Genomic DNA, 13297 nt, shown 5'->3' with positions numbered 1-13297 from the left:
AACCATCCGGTTTTTTTCTTTCTCTTTCTGGTTTATCTCAGTAAGCATGATCTTTTCCAGCTCCATCCAAGTTGCTGCAAAAGACACGTGTTTCTTTTTTGTTTGCTGAGTAATATTCCATTGTATATATGTACCACATCTTTTTAATCCAGTCATCTACTTTTGGGCATTGAATCTTGAATTTTAATAGCTCTTTCTCACATTAAGCACTGTAAGAATATTTGATTGTAGGCTCTTCTGGTTTAGAAACTCAGGCCTTTTCCAATTTTTGTTCCTCTGTCATTTATATGGCTTCTAAGTACACTCCGCTTATTTACTTCAAACTGGAAGGAGGAAAGACATGGAGAATCTCCTGTGTGACTTTTTTTTTTCTTAAGTTGGGAGAGAGATTGGATGAGCTTGTCCTACAGGTGGTCACATCTTCCACTTTTCTTCCAATGATTTACATTAACTAGGACCCAGCTATGTGATTGTACCTAACTGCAAGGGAGGTTGGCAAATATAATCAAATATAGCTCTTTGCCCAGGAAGAAAACACAGTTTGGGGTATCATTTATATTTGAGATAGATAGCCATGAAATCAGTTAACATTAGTTCTGCAATTATTATTTCAGCATAGATCACTTTGTGGATAAGAAAAATGAGGCATATAAAGCTTAAATTACTTGTCTAAATCTTATATAAAGTAGAAAAAGTTATGTGTAAATTTAGATTGTTTTCATCCCAAAACTAAGATTCTTCCATTTTTTCATCATAGACACAATCTAAGAAAGGAGGCAGGAAGTAACTATGTATTTTGTAGCTGTGGAACCTGACAAGTTTATATAACTAGAGCTAGTTCCCCTGACCTCACTTGAATAATGTAATTAGCATAGAGGTCAAAGATTTACTTCCATTCACACAGCAATTAATTTTATTAAGTTACTGTCTTCATCTGCTCTCGCATAACATAAATGGTCTTAATAAGCAGAAATACATTTCTCACAGTTTTTGAGATCAGAAAGTCCAAAATCATATGCCAGTCAATTCGATATCTGGTGAGAGCTCTTTATCTGCCTCTAGACAGCTGATATCTGGATATATACTCATGTGCATTACTTGCTGCTCATGGTTGAAGACAGATCTTTCTTCCTCTTATTTATAAGGCTACTAGTCATACCAGATGAGGATTCTATACTTATCTACTCATTTAACTTGTTTATATCTTAAAAACCCTGTCTACAAATATAGCCACAATGGAGACTAATGTTTCAGCATATGAACTGGGGAGAAGACAGTTCAGTCAATAGCAGTTACTAACCTCTAAATCTCAGAAATTTTCACTTGGAGTTCATATTTCTGGCTTCTTTTTTTAAAAAAGCATACCAAAAACTGAAGAATCTGCTTATTTTTAAAACCATGACAAAAATCAGTTTAAAAGTGAATCATGGCTCTCTTTTTTTGGGCATGCGCTCTCAATTTTACCAGAGTCCCTGCATTTTGATATCTGATCAGCCACTGACTTAATTTTATCATACTTGATTATAGAGCATCCTGTAAGTGCTCTAGATTTCTGGTATGTAAAGCTATAGTTCTAGCATTTAAAACAATAGGTTTGTATACATCTCCCTTTTTTCTTCTGAAGAAGTTGGATTTCTTTCCTTATGGGTGAGTTTCCTTGCAGTTGAGCTGCAGTGAAGTGTTGAATTTTGTCTATAGCAGTGTTTACCCATAAATTGGAAAATTATGAAAAATATTTCCTGGAAAGAATTAAGTATCAAGGAGTAACTTGGATCTATTATCTAGTTTCCAGCCCTCTGTAATTCTAAATATGTCTTTGCTCCTGAATTTCTGTTTGTTTCTTTCATACTTGTCCTTATTAATTACTTTTATCCATAATAGAGGAATTCCTATATAAATTTCAGATGGTTTTAACACATAGAACACTTGTTTCAACACAGAAAACTCAGAAATAGCATACTGCCAAATTAGATTTTTGTGATATGAACAAACTTGATAGCATCATAGAGCACTTAGTTTCTCTTTCTGGAAATAGTGGCATATAGATAGCTCTAGCATTTGACTCTATGAGGCTTTTATACTTTTCACTTCTTGGGTACACTGCTTTGGAGACACAACCATGAGTCACAGACATTGAATCCATGTACCCCACCAAGAACTGAATATTTATAAGGAGTAGGTGATGCAGGTGACTCAGTCATACATAGAAAATGACAGAAGTGAGAGGATATTGTTATGAACCTTTAATCACTCAGGAGATAATTAACTTAGATCACAGATTGGCATAAATCTTACAACATGACCTCCATATTGATAAAGAGACCACATTTTTCTCCTTTTTTGTCTACAAAATGGAGATGATAGTAGTAGCAGACAATTTATTTGTGTAAAGATTAAATGATGTGGTACATGTAGATTGTTTAGAGTAGTGCCCGACACAAAGTAAGAACCATCATGCTTTACTTAGGGAAACAGTATACATAAGAGGTCAGGAGAATGGGATTTGAAGTCAATTTTCCTTTGTACCCTGTACTTTTACATGCTTGTTATATGAATTAGGTAATTTTTAAATTTGCAGTTTCTTCAGGTGGAGAATAGTCAAGAATGAATACCAACCTTGTCAAGTTACATATAGTGAGCAAAAGCAATGTAAAGATATTAGCATGATGGTTTGTCATATAACAAATACCTAATATATAATAGGTCGATTTTGTAGAATAGATGATTATAGAATGTGAATTATGAACAGAAAAAAGGCTTTCAATGACTGTTGATTGGTTTTGAAAAAAGACTAGATTCTTGGTCAATAGATTTCTATAGTATGAGAATGGGAATGAAAATACTTAATGCTATATTAAATCATTGCCATATGGCTTTGTTTGGATCAATTAAATTAAATCAATACTTGTAAAGAATATAGTATTTATTTTGTATAAAAATTAATATGGTGTTTTAAGTACTTTGGGTAATGAAAAAAACTTTTGTATGTATTTTATAGTGTGATACTATTATTCACATGGGTAGTTGAATAAAAACAAATTCTCTTGAGTATTTTGTGTTTACGCCATAAGGTACAAATATTGACTAAGATGTTTGTTTTCATTTTTAAGTGGATCATTTTTGATAATTATTCTAATCAGCTGTCAAGATGAATGCTTAGCAATTATAAAAATTGACCAACTTTTCATAGTGGTTGTCAACTGAAAATTGAATGAGGCAGATTTTCCAGAAACAAATGTCGTATCTGACACTGAATGACAATTGGCTATATGCAGTGGATCTTGTTATTGGCAATTTTAATATTTTCAGTAGGTTACACCTGGCTGCAAATAGGAATCACCTGGAGGAGGACATTTAAAATAGTTAAACTCAGCCAGACTCCACCCTCTGTAATAAGCATGTCAGATGAGTACAGTGACCTAGATTGAGAAACTGCTTACTTTTTGGTCCAACACATCTTTCCTCCAGTCCTAAACCAATCGTGAATAGTGAAATTTCATAAAATCATTACAATAATTCAGATTCAACACTAACAAGTATACTTTCTAGTATTGTATATATAAACTACCTGTGAATCACTTCAGAGAATTTTTGATGATGTATGTGGTATATTTAGTAAGAACTTTCTATTTTGCCTGCTTATTTCCTAAGGGTTAAGCTTTTTATAATGTAGGAGCTTTAATCAATTACAGAAGACAAAAGTTGTAATTTTGGCCATTGCAGTTGCTATATATTTCTTAAAATATTTCTCACAAAGGTATACCATAGCCAATTCTTATTATAGTGGATTTTTAAACAAGATTTATTTATTTATGCATACAGAACTGGGGTATAGGCCACAGGTACAGGGGTGGTGAGAGGAATCACCAGAGTAAGAGTGGGGAGCAGAACAGGCAGATCTGTGAAGTATACTGCTGAGGGGGGCAGTGAACAAGGCAGAAGTCTGCTACACCATGTGGGTCACCTCCCTGGCCAGGGATCAGGGATTGAACTCGTGCTGAAGCTACTTCAGTAGCACCACCAGGGAGGGCATCAATTTTTATTATAGTGAATTTTTTGAAATGCAGCATATTTATGTTTCATATATTTCTCATTTGATTTTAGATTCAATAGTACAGAATAAATTTTACTTATTGAGTTACATCTTCCCTTTGGAAGTTATTACCATACTTAAAATTTAATTTTTCTATATTTGTCTTTTTTTTTTAAGTCACGTTTCTGGCCCCCTTCTATCAGCTCATGATGATTTTATGAAGCAATATTCTAAAATATTTATGAAGAAAAGGCCCAGACTGCCTGAACTTCTCAAATTGGAGGGAAAAAGGTAATTTGATGTCTTCTTTTAAAAGAAAGGTTGACAGTGGTGTGTATGTGCATGAAAGACAAGTAACTCAAATACTGAATTTGGTTGAACCCCACATTCTGTGCTAGTGAGCAGTGAAGGAAATGGAGAGTGGTAAGTAAGGGAAAATTTATCTTCATATTGAGCAAAAATACTGATAAGGAACTTAGCTATTTAAATGTTTTTTCAAAGAAGTGTTACCTTTTACTGATGAATGGCAGTATTTATGAAAAGAATCAAAGTATTCTATAAGGTGTCATCAGAAATTTCTCCATGGAAATGATGAGTTGCTGGTAAGTGGTGGTATTTGAATGCATACTAGTTATAAATAGAATAAAAGACTTCGCAGGGCAACTGAAAGGCACATAGGAAGAATATTGCACTGGGCACTTGTTTCTAGGCAAACCTGTATTGAAATGCAAAGCTGGCCCTTGAGCAAGTTGGGGCTTAGGGGCACCAACCCCTTGATGAAAGTTCACATTACTTTTGACTTTCCCCAATTGAATTACTAATATCCTGCTATAGAGCCAAAGCCTTAGCAGTAACACAAATAATCAATTAACACATGTTTTGCATGTTATATGTATTGTACATTGTATTCTAACAATAATGTAAGCTAGAGAAAATAAAATATTAAGAAAATCGTAAAGAAGATTTTAAGCTCAATTGTAATACTGTACTGTATTTATTGACTGTCATTTTACATTGTCTGTTTATTAGATGAATCATCTGTTTGTGGGTACCTACATCAGTGTTATCTATGTTCCATTTCAAGCAATTCAGCTTTTTCTTGCAATGTCATGACTTTTCTGTTTCCTGGGAGCACTTCTTCCATCACTAGTGGTACTTTATTTGAGTCCTATGCTATTACTCAAGGTTTCTGACATGGCACTAAATGTGATGAAAAATACGTGAGAAGGGATCACTCTTTACTGTGATATGCTTTTTATTGGAGCAATAACTGTTTAGGTAGGGATGATGAGCAATACGTAACATTTTAAATGGATACTGAAAACACTTGCACTTATCGCTATAGAAACTAGGAGGTGGCCAAGCTATTAAGGTAGTCCAGTGTTTCACTACAATTAATGTCATGCAGTAATGACTTAATGCTGCATCTTTAAGTTTGTTATATTTGACTATGGATGGTACCACGTAAGGTCTGTCTGGGTTTGTAGGTGTAAGATTTGATGAATGAAACTTTAACCTTAAATTTGTGTATATTTTATGATAGTAAATAATATAGACTATTAACTACATACATTTGATGCATGAGATAGCTTTTTCCCTTTGGGGAGGGTAACAATTCAACAATTTTCAATAGACCTGAATTCATATTATTATCTAATTTGCTTTTTATAAAAATTCCTAGTTGATGTTGCAGATACTTTAGAAAGACATATGTCATGATACTTTGTACTATTTTAGGAATATCTATCTCTAAAAGTACAGTTCTTTTCCATCACCCTCAGCACTCCCATCTGTTATCATCTTATCAGAAAAAAAGGACAGAGTAAATACTAATTTGAAGGGGAAGATATAAGTTGGAGGCACATTGAAAAAAAGAATGTTACAGAAACTGAGGAAATGAACCAAAATGAGGATTATTGATTTTCAAACACTCCCACTCTAAAAGAAGTCTCATCCTGGGTGCTGTAGAAACATTCACATGTTTCCTGAGGAAGCTTAATCTTCTATGGCTGTGGTATTCAGCTTGGACTACATATTAGTACCACCTGAAGAGTTCTTTAAAAAAAAAAAAAAAACACTGTAACAGTACCCAGACTGGTGGAACAAGAGGTTAAGTCTCAGAACTGTGAAGCTATCTGCAGCCACTGCAGAACAAGTTCCATCCCCAGCCAGGGAGCTGACCCACATGGCAGCAAACCTCTCCTGTCCTGACCACTGCTCCCTTCAGCAGTTTATTTTGTACAATGCTCCTGTTCTGCCCACCACTCTGTCTCTGGTGAATCTTCTCACCTCTGGCATCTCTGGCCTGCACTTTAGTTCTTATATGCAAAAATAAATAAATCTTAAAAAAAAGACTTTTAATGGGTTATATCATATGCAGTGTAACTGTAATGGACTATGATATATGTAATGTAACATCTCTTAGGATACCCCCAGCATTTGATGAGCTCCAGTACACTTACAAATGCTCTGAGCATTTATTTTAGTTTTGTTGAAGAAATATAGAAATGGTCAGTTTTTCTAGGTAAAGAAGATGTGGGAAAAGAATATTGAGGGAGTAGTACAGTTGACAAGTAACATCAGAATATATAATCTCCAGCAGAACTGGCTGAAATCATAGGGAGAGCTTTGCATTTTCTTGACATCATATCTAGGCTTTAAGGGGCCGGTAGATCTCAGCTGGTACCATTCATGTTGCATGTAATTACTGATCAGCATTTCAATAGAAAAAAAATATTTCAATGGAAAAGGTGATAGTACCTGCCAATTAATAGACATGATGAACCGATTTCATCTAAGAAGTCATATAAACGCTGATGGCTTGTCTTACTCATCCCATTTATCAAAGATCATATACAACTAATAAGGGAAAGCCATCCTGATGCAAAGTCAGTCATTTCTTTGCTTCAAAAAGATGTAACTGAAAGTTTAGTGCATCTTCCAGATTGTGTGTCAGGTTTCAAGAAACTGATCATTTTATCTCCCCAACTAGTCCTTCCATTTACAAAATTAGGTGTCCCATTTCTTCCTTGGTTAACTAGAATATTAAGATCTGCTTGAGATTACTATAAAATCAAGAAGGGAAATTCTTAAAATTCAAAAGGCACATTTTCTCTGCATTTAATGTTTCTCATCAATAAGTTAAAATTAAGCCCAGCTTGAGTGACAGTATAGCTGAATGGTTGGAATGGAGTTCTAGCCTTATTTTTTAGTGGTCAACACTAATCATTCCTATATTGAGGTGGGATAGAGTGCATCAGTTCTAAGGCAAAAGTGTTTATAGATAGTGGAAATGGTATGGGCAGGAAACTAGATAAAAGCTATTAGGTGAATGCGTAAATAAAACCAAATATTTAATCTAAGAAAGCTGAGCAAAATCATAGATCATATAAAATTAAATAATATTTATTTCCTTATCATACAAATATGTGATCAATTCATCAGTAATCTGTGGGTGGAAAATTAGGTAGAAATTAAAGTAGCAAAATTGGAATTATTCATATTTGTGAGCTGAGATAATGGAGGCGAAGATAGCTTCTTTGCTTGGAGTAGGATTTCAATGAATATTTGTTGATTGATTTGTGAGTAGAGGGAATTTAGTACCATGTTGAACATGGTATTTGATAATTATTTTATACATATATGTTAATACATTTTTATATTAAGAGTGCTTTTCAGATATTCTAACTTTTCAAATTTTAACTTAATTTCAATTAATCCTTAGTAATCTGTGTAATAATCTCTAATTTGATTTGCATATTTACATATGTATAACTTGTCATAAATTTTGGACAATTTATAGGCTACCTTCTTTTATAAAATATATTTGAGTCCAACTGTTCATTTCTAGCTGTGGATTTTCTATTGCTTTTTGGAAATGAGAAGAGAAAATTTTGAGTTTGGCATGGGCATTAATTTAGTAGAAACCAGGGAAATACTGCTTATCTCTGTCTAACTTTAAAATATTCTTCCTTACATCATAAGCGATGACAGGATTCCGATGTTGACTGTCAAGATTTTATAATACAACTTGCCTTCGACTCCTCAGTTTTAACTTTGGATATGTTGGCAATGTGTTGGACAGAGTCAGCATTCTTGCTCAGTATAAGACAAAGCCTGCAGTTCACCAATTTACAACCTTAGATGGAAATTTCCCATAGCTTTGTTACTGCCTTATTACTAGTGATAATTAAGTTAAACTCTCAGAGTTAACTTAGTGCTGCTAAAAGTAACTGCTTGTAACCATATTTTTAGAAATGAGGCTGACTTTGGTTCCTAAAACAATGAGTAAGGAATCCTTCAGCAAATAATTGCAAAGTCCATATATTTCTCTGGTTCTAACTACATTTACATAGATATACAAAAAAGTGAAAGAGATGGTTAAAAAGATTTGTTACTGTAAAGAAAAATATTTTCAAGACCTGTAACCCAAGGTTATACACAGGAAAAAGTGTAATGATGCCTCTCTGAACTAATCTAATTTGGATGTGAATTTTAGTTATGCATTTTGCAAATTTTGTTTCCTTATGAAAATTATATCAAAACTTGGGTTTTAATCTCTTTATCTAAAAATGGGGTCAACAATGCATGTTTTACAGCAATAATGGAGGAGTGAGTGAAATATGCTGTATGCTAAATCTTATTTTGCTAAGTACTGGACCTAAATACTATCACCTGAATTTGCTCAGGCCTTTTAACTTTGACTTAAATATGGTCAATTTAGAAACATTGGTGTCTTTAAACTATGTTATTCGCTATGAATGGGCTATATTACCATTCTTTGCATGATTTTGTAATTATCATACTTTCAATATTTGGAAAACACTGGTCCACTGAATCACATAGATTTCGCAGATTAATTTTTTTTTTAAAGATCTATTTATTTGTGCATACAGAACTGGGGTACAGGCCAGAGGCTCAGGGGCAGCAAGAGGCTTCACTAGGGACAGAGTGGGGAGCAGAACAGGCAGATCAAGGAAGTACACTGCTGAGGGGAGCAGCAGGAGGTTCAGGAGAGGTCTGCCACACCATGTGGTCACCTGGGGTCAGGTGGGAATTGAACTCATGTAGAAGTGACTTTTAGCTTCTTAGTGCTGTGCTTTAACCTCTTGCGCCTCCAGGGAGGGCCAAATTCAAAATTTTTTAAAAATTTATTTATTTATGCATACAGAACCGGGGTACAGGCCAGAGGAGCAGGGCTGGTGAGAGGATTCACCAGAGACAGAGTGGGAGCGGAATAAGAAGATGGAGGAAGTACACTTTTGAGAGGAGCAGTGGGCGGATCAGGAGAGGTCTGTGGCACCATGTGGCTCGCCTCCCGGCCGGGGGGTATAAAACTGATGCAGAAGCGGCTTTAGTGTGTTAGTGCTGTGCTTTGACCCGCTGTACACCAGGGAAGGCCCAGATTTTGCACATTTTAACATTTCTTTTTGCAACACAAAAAATCTTAATTATTTTTTATCACTACTGGTCTCATAAAAAATTCTTCAAGTACTGGGCAACCATAAAACTTATAGAAGTAGGTACAACTTTTACAAAATTGTGCTTTTCAATTAAAATTTAAATCATATCATTGACAAAAGATGCTGTATCTTTATTGAACTGGCAATTCATGCCACTTATTTGAGAGAAAATATATACCCAACTTCATATCCATTTTTCTGTTTTACAAATAGCTGTAGTTTAAATTTTTAGTAAAGTTTAATGCCAGTAAAAATCTCTAGATGTTATTAATTTGCCTGATAAATGAATCCTTTGTTATTCTCAGACCATTAAAAGTTTTTTTTTTGGTATGTGTTCCATTGTAATATTAAATAAAGATATAGAATATGTATACTCTCATATTAGTTGTATATATATTGTGGTGATTACTATTATTATTTTTCATATGTTTATGTTTTTAAACTTTCCATGTATAATTAAAGGTGACTAATCTATGATTACTTGGGTTTTTATCATTCCTTCCACTATTTTTTGTTAAGGGTGAATAATGTTTGCTAGATTACTTGCCCTTGGATTTTTCAGTGACCTCTTAAGAGAAATGTTTGACTAGATAAATGAATGTTACATGGTCATTCATTTATATATCTCTTGGGGACCTAGGTACATAATGCACTATAGCAAGAGTAAAATAAGATGACCACTTACAAAATGTTAATAATTTTCAGTTGGAAACAAACATCAAACAAACGACTTTTATAATTGTTGATAAGGAGCAAAAACTGAAAGACATATATTTTTATAAAGCGAATGCTTTTAGCCATTGACTTATTTCCCAAAATTATATACACCTAATTTATTATAAAAGTCATTTCAATCACTTAGGACCATTAACACATGTGTAGTTAAACTCCATACATTGAAAATATTTTCATACACTAATTTTTACTTTAATAGAGTAATGTGTATAACTACACTACTGGTGATGGAAAAACCCCAAGGTTTGAAAGGGTAAAATATTATAAAAATGCCAAGTTATCTAGGTACAGTACACTTCTACTCTAGAAAACAAAATAACATTTTTTTGTAAACAACTTTGTACAATATGCAAAACCATAAAATGTTATGTTTCCTTGTTTAGAAAACCTGCTGAAAATACAGAGGAAAGTCAACTCCAACAACCTGGTGATGATTCTCACAATGTAGCTGTCCATATAAAAAAAATACATGGTGGCATTTTATATGGACCAAAAAATTTTGAAGAGAAGTTAGTAGAATTCCTGGCTATTTTAAAGAAATTGTAAGTATTTTAAAATGTTACTTCTTGTTATTGAATCATTCATTTAAATACTCAAAAATTGTTTACTGTTAAGTGTACTTCAGTTGTAATTTAGCATTAGTGGTTGATTTAGTAGAGCTGGAATTACTGGAGATTGTTTATAGATGAATGCAATCTTTGGCAATTCAACCTTCAGGGCATATTAGGATATATTGGTAATGTATCTAATTGTGACACAGCATTTTCAATTTTAAGTTGCAAGCAAAATAGATGTTATTTACTGATTATGTTAAATCAAAATCATGTCTAAGATTTCATTAATTTACTTGTCAGCACTTCATAGAATTTAAACTCTTTCCCATCACAGAACCTTGCAATAAACTTAGCTTATATCCTCTTTAATTTCCTTGAGTGTTTTGTGCTGTGATGGTAACAAAACTACCTGGAGGAGGAGAGGAGAAAGGGGATTAAATCTGAATGGAGACTCATATCCAGAAATGGTGTTGAGTTTGTGAATAAAATTAAATTTGAAAGGGACCTTGGTAAAATGTGACACTGGAATTGGCAGTAGAAACAAAACCTAGGGTAAAACTTTTAAGGCTAGAATTGTCTTGGAAGACCAGAAGCATGAAAGGAAGAGACATTTATGTTTGAAGGAATACACTGGGAATTCTATAGTATAAACACTTTTCCCCCTATACAGGTGAAAATGTGAGAAAATATGATTAGAGATTCCAGAAATTTTGAAAATCATCAGATCTATGGTTCTTTTACTTACAAACAAAAAATATACTAATTAGTTTATAGAAAAGCAGGTGTGAGGGAAATATAGGAAAGGAAATCATAGCCATCTGTCATGCAGGGTTATAATTAAACTGGTAAACTATAAAAATAGAAATTAGGATGTGCTCAATGAATGTGTTGCAAGTATGCTTTAACTGGCAGAGAACCACTAAAGGGCTGAAAGTGATTAATGCTATTGGTTGTTACAACTAGTTCTATTTCATTAAACTATGTTGATTGAAATTGGATTGACTTAAACATTTTTAAGTATCTAGAAATCTATGAATCACTCACTGCTGATTTCAGATTATTCTGGACTACAGAAATTTTAATGGTGGTGGTAGTTCTATATTTTTAAAGATAACAAGGCAGCAGTTTTCAGATAATGAAGGTTCTAAGCTGAAATGTAGAAGGTGATCAAGTGACTGACCGGGGTCAAATATGAGGATGTGAACCTAACTTGAAGTCAGCATGGGAATGACAAAATAATTAAAGCTTAATACCATGTTAGCAATGGACTAATGACAGAAGCAGAATCCAGGCTTGTACATTATATAAACGTAAAAGTTAGTAGACAGAGAGGCTACTACTGCATCTTTATGTGGACCTTCATAGAGTCCGATTAACAAATAGTTTCAAATACCCTGGAATATAGATGTTGGATTGGTGCTTATTTCCAGAACCCATTCCATTCCTGATATGAGAAGATGTGGGTAAGTAGAGGAGATCCTGAAGTACTGGATACTCCAAGTGTAGAATTGGCTACTATGACTCTTTATACGGCAGGTCTTGACTGGTGCCAATGTGTGGGACTGACAATCATTGAATTATAATCCCAGAGTTAATGAAAAGGTAAATCACCTTCATGAGATGTTTAATTTATATACAAAACCTTAATCCATATGTTTGAAATTTCAAATTAATCTTCATATCAATACTTGAGGTGGATATAAGATAGTAAATAAAAGAGCAATACCTATACTAACTCTACAATCTCTGTTTTTCTAGAGAACATACTTCTGATCTTCTTGTGTCTTTGGTACACTAATGTGTATTCATTTTTTGAATTGCTGTGTAACAAGTCATAAATGAAGTTGCTTAAACAACACACACAAATATATATGTCATCTATATCTATCTATATAATCTCTATGGGAAAGTCTTAGCAGGGCCCACTCTGCTCATGTCTTATAATACTTCAAAGTATCTTCAGGGCTGCTTTCTGGAGAAAGAGGTCTTGTCCCAAACTCACTTGTATTGTTGGAAGAATTCAGTTTCTTGTGGTTGCAGGACTAAGTTTCTTACTTTCTCCCTTTCAGCTGAGGGCTTTCAGCTGAGGGGCCCCTTCAAATCCTAATGCTCTACAGATTTTTGACTCATGATACTTGCTCATACTTCCTCATAACTTTCTCTATTTGCTAAGATGAAATAGTAATGATCTAATCAATGGTATGTATATTCCATTACTCCTTCTATATTTTGTTGGCTAAAATCAAACCTTTGGTTTTGTTCTCACCCTCAAACTCAGTGAGTAGGACTCGGGATCCACTTAGGATTTGTTAGGCATATTTGGTGACATTGTTAATCTTTTGTTACTCTGCTAATAACACTTACTCTTTATGTATATGTTTTATGTATATTCACAGAATTATTTTCACTAAAATTTGTTTATTGATGGAGAAGTAGTCTGGTCTTTTAGCCCTCTGTTTATGTTTAGCTAACTGACCATGATCAATAGGTTTGTGTTAATGATGTGTTTTAAC

At 33.7% G+C, this 13297-nt stretch overlaps 1 protein-coding gene across 1 annotated transcript in view; it reads left to right on the top strand.

The window, feature by feature from the left end:
* The window catches only part of CNBD1 (cyclic nucleotide binding domain containing 1), a 156338-nt gene that overhangs the window by 24206 nt on the left and 118835 nt on the right, over positions 1–13297 (top strand). Inside the window, exons 3-4 of the mRNA XM_004680016.1 lie at positions 4211–4324; positions 10614–10772. Of these exons, the coding sequence (XP_004680073.1) occupies positions 4211–4324; positions 10614–10772 (273 nt within the window). The remainder of the gene's footprint in view (positions 1–4210; positions 4325–10613; positions 10773–13297) is intronic.

The sequence above is a fragment of the Condylura cristata genome, unplaced genomic scaffold, assembly GCF_000260355.1.
Source record: "Condylura cristata isolate star-nosed mole 26May11 unplaced genomic scaffold, ConCri1.0 scaffold00009, whole genome shotgun sequence".
NCBI classification, from domain to species: domain Eukaryota; kingdom Metazoa; phylum Chordata; class Mammalia; order Eulipotyphla; family Talpidae; genus Condylura; species Condylura cristata.
The sequence above is the reverse complement of the archived record's forward strand: the minus strand, read 5'-3'. Positions and strand labels throughout refer to the sequence as shown.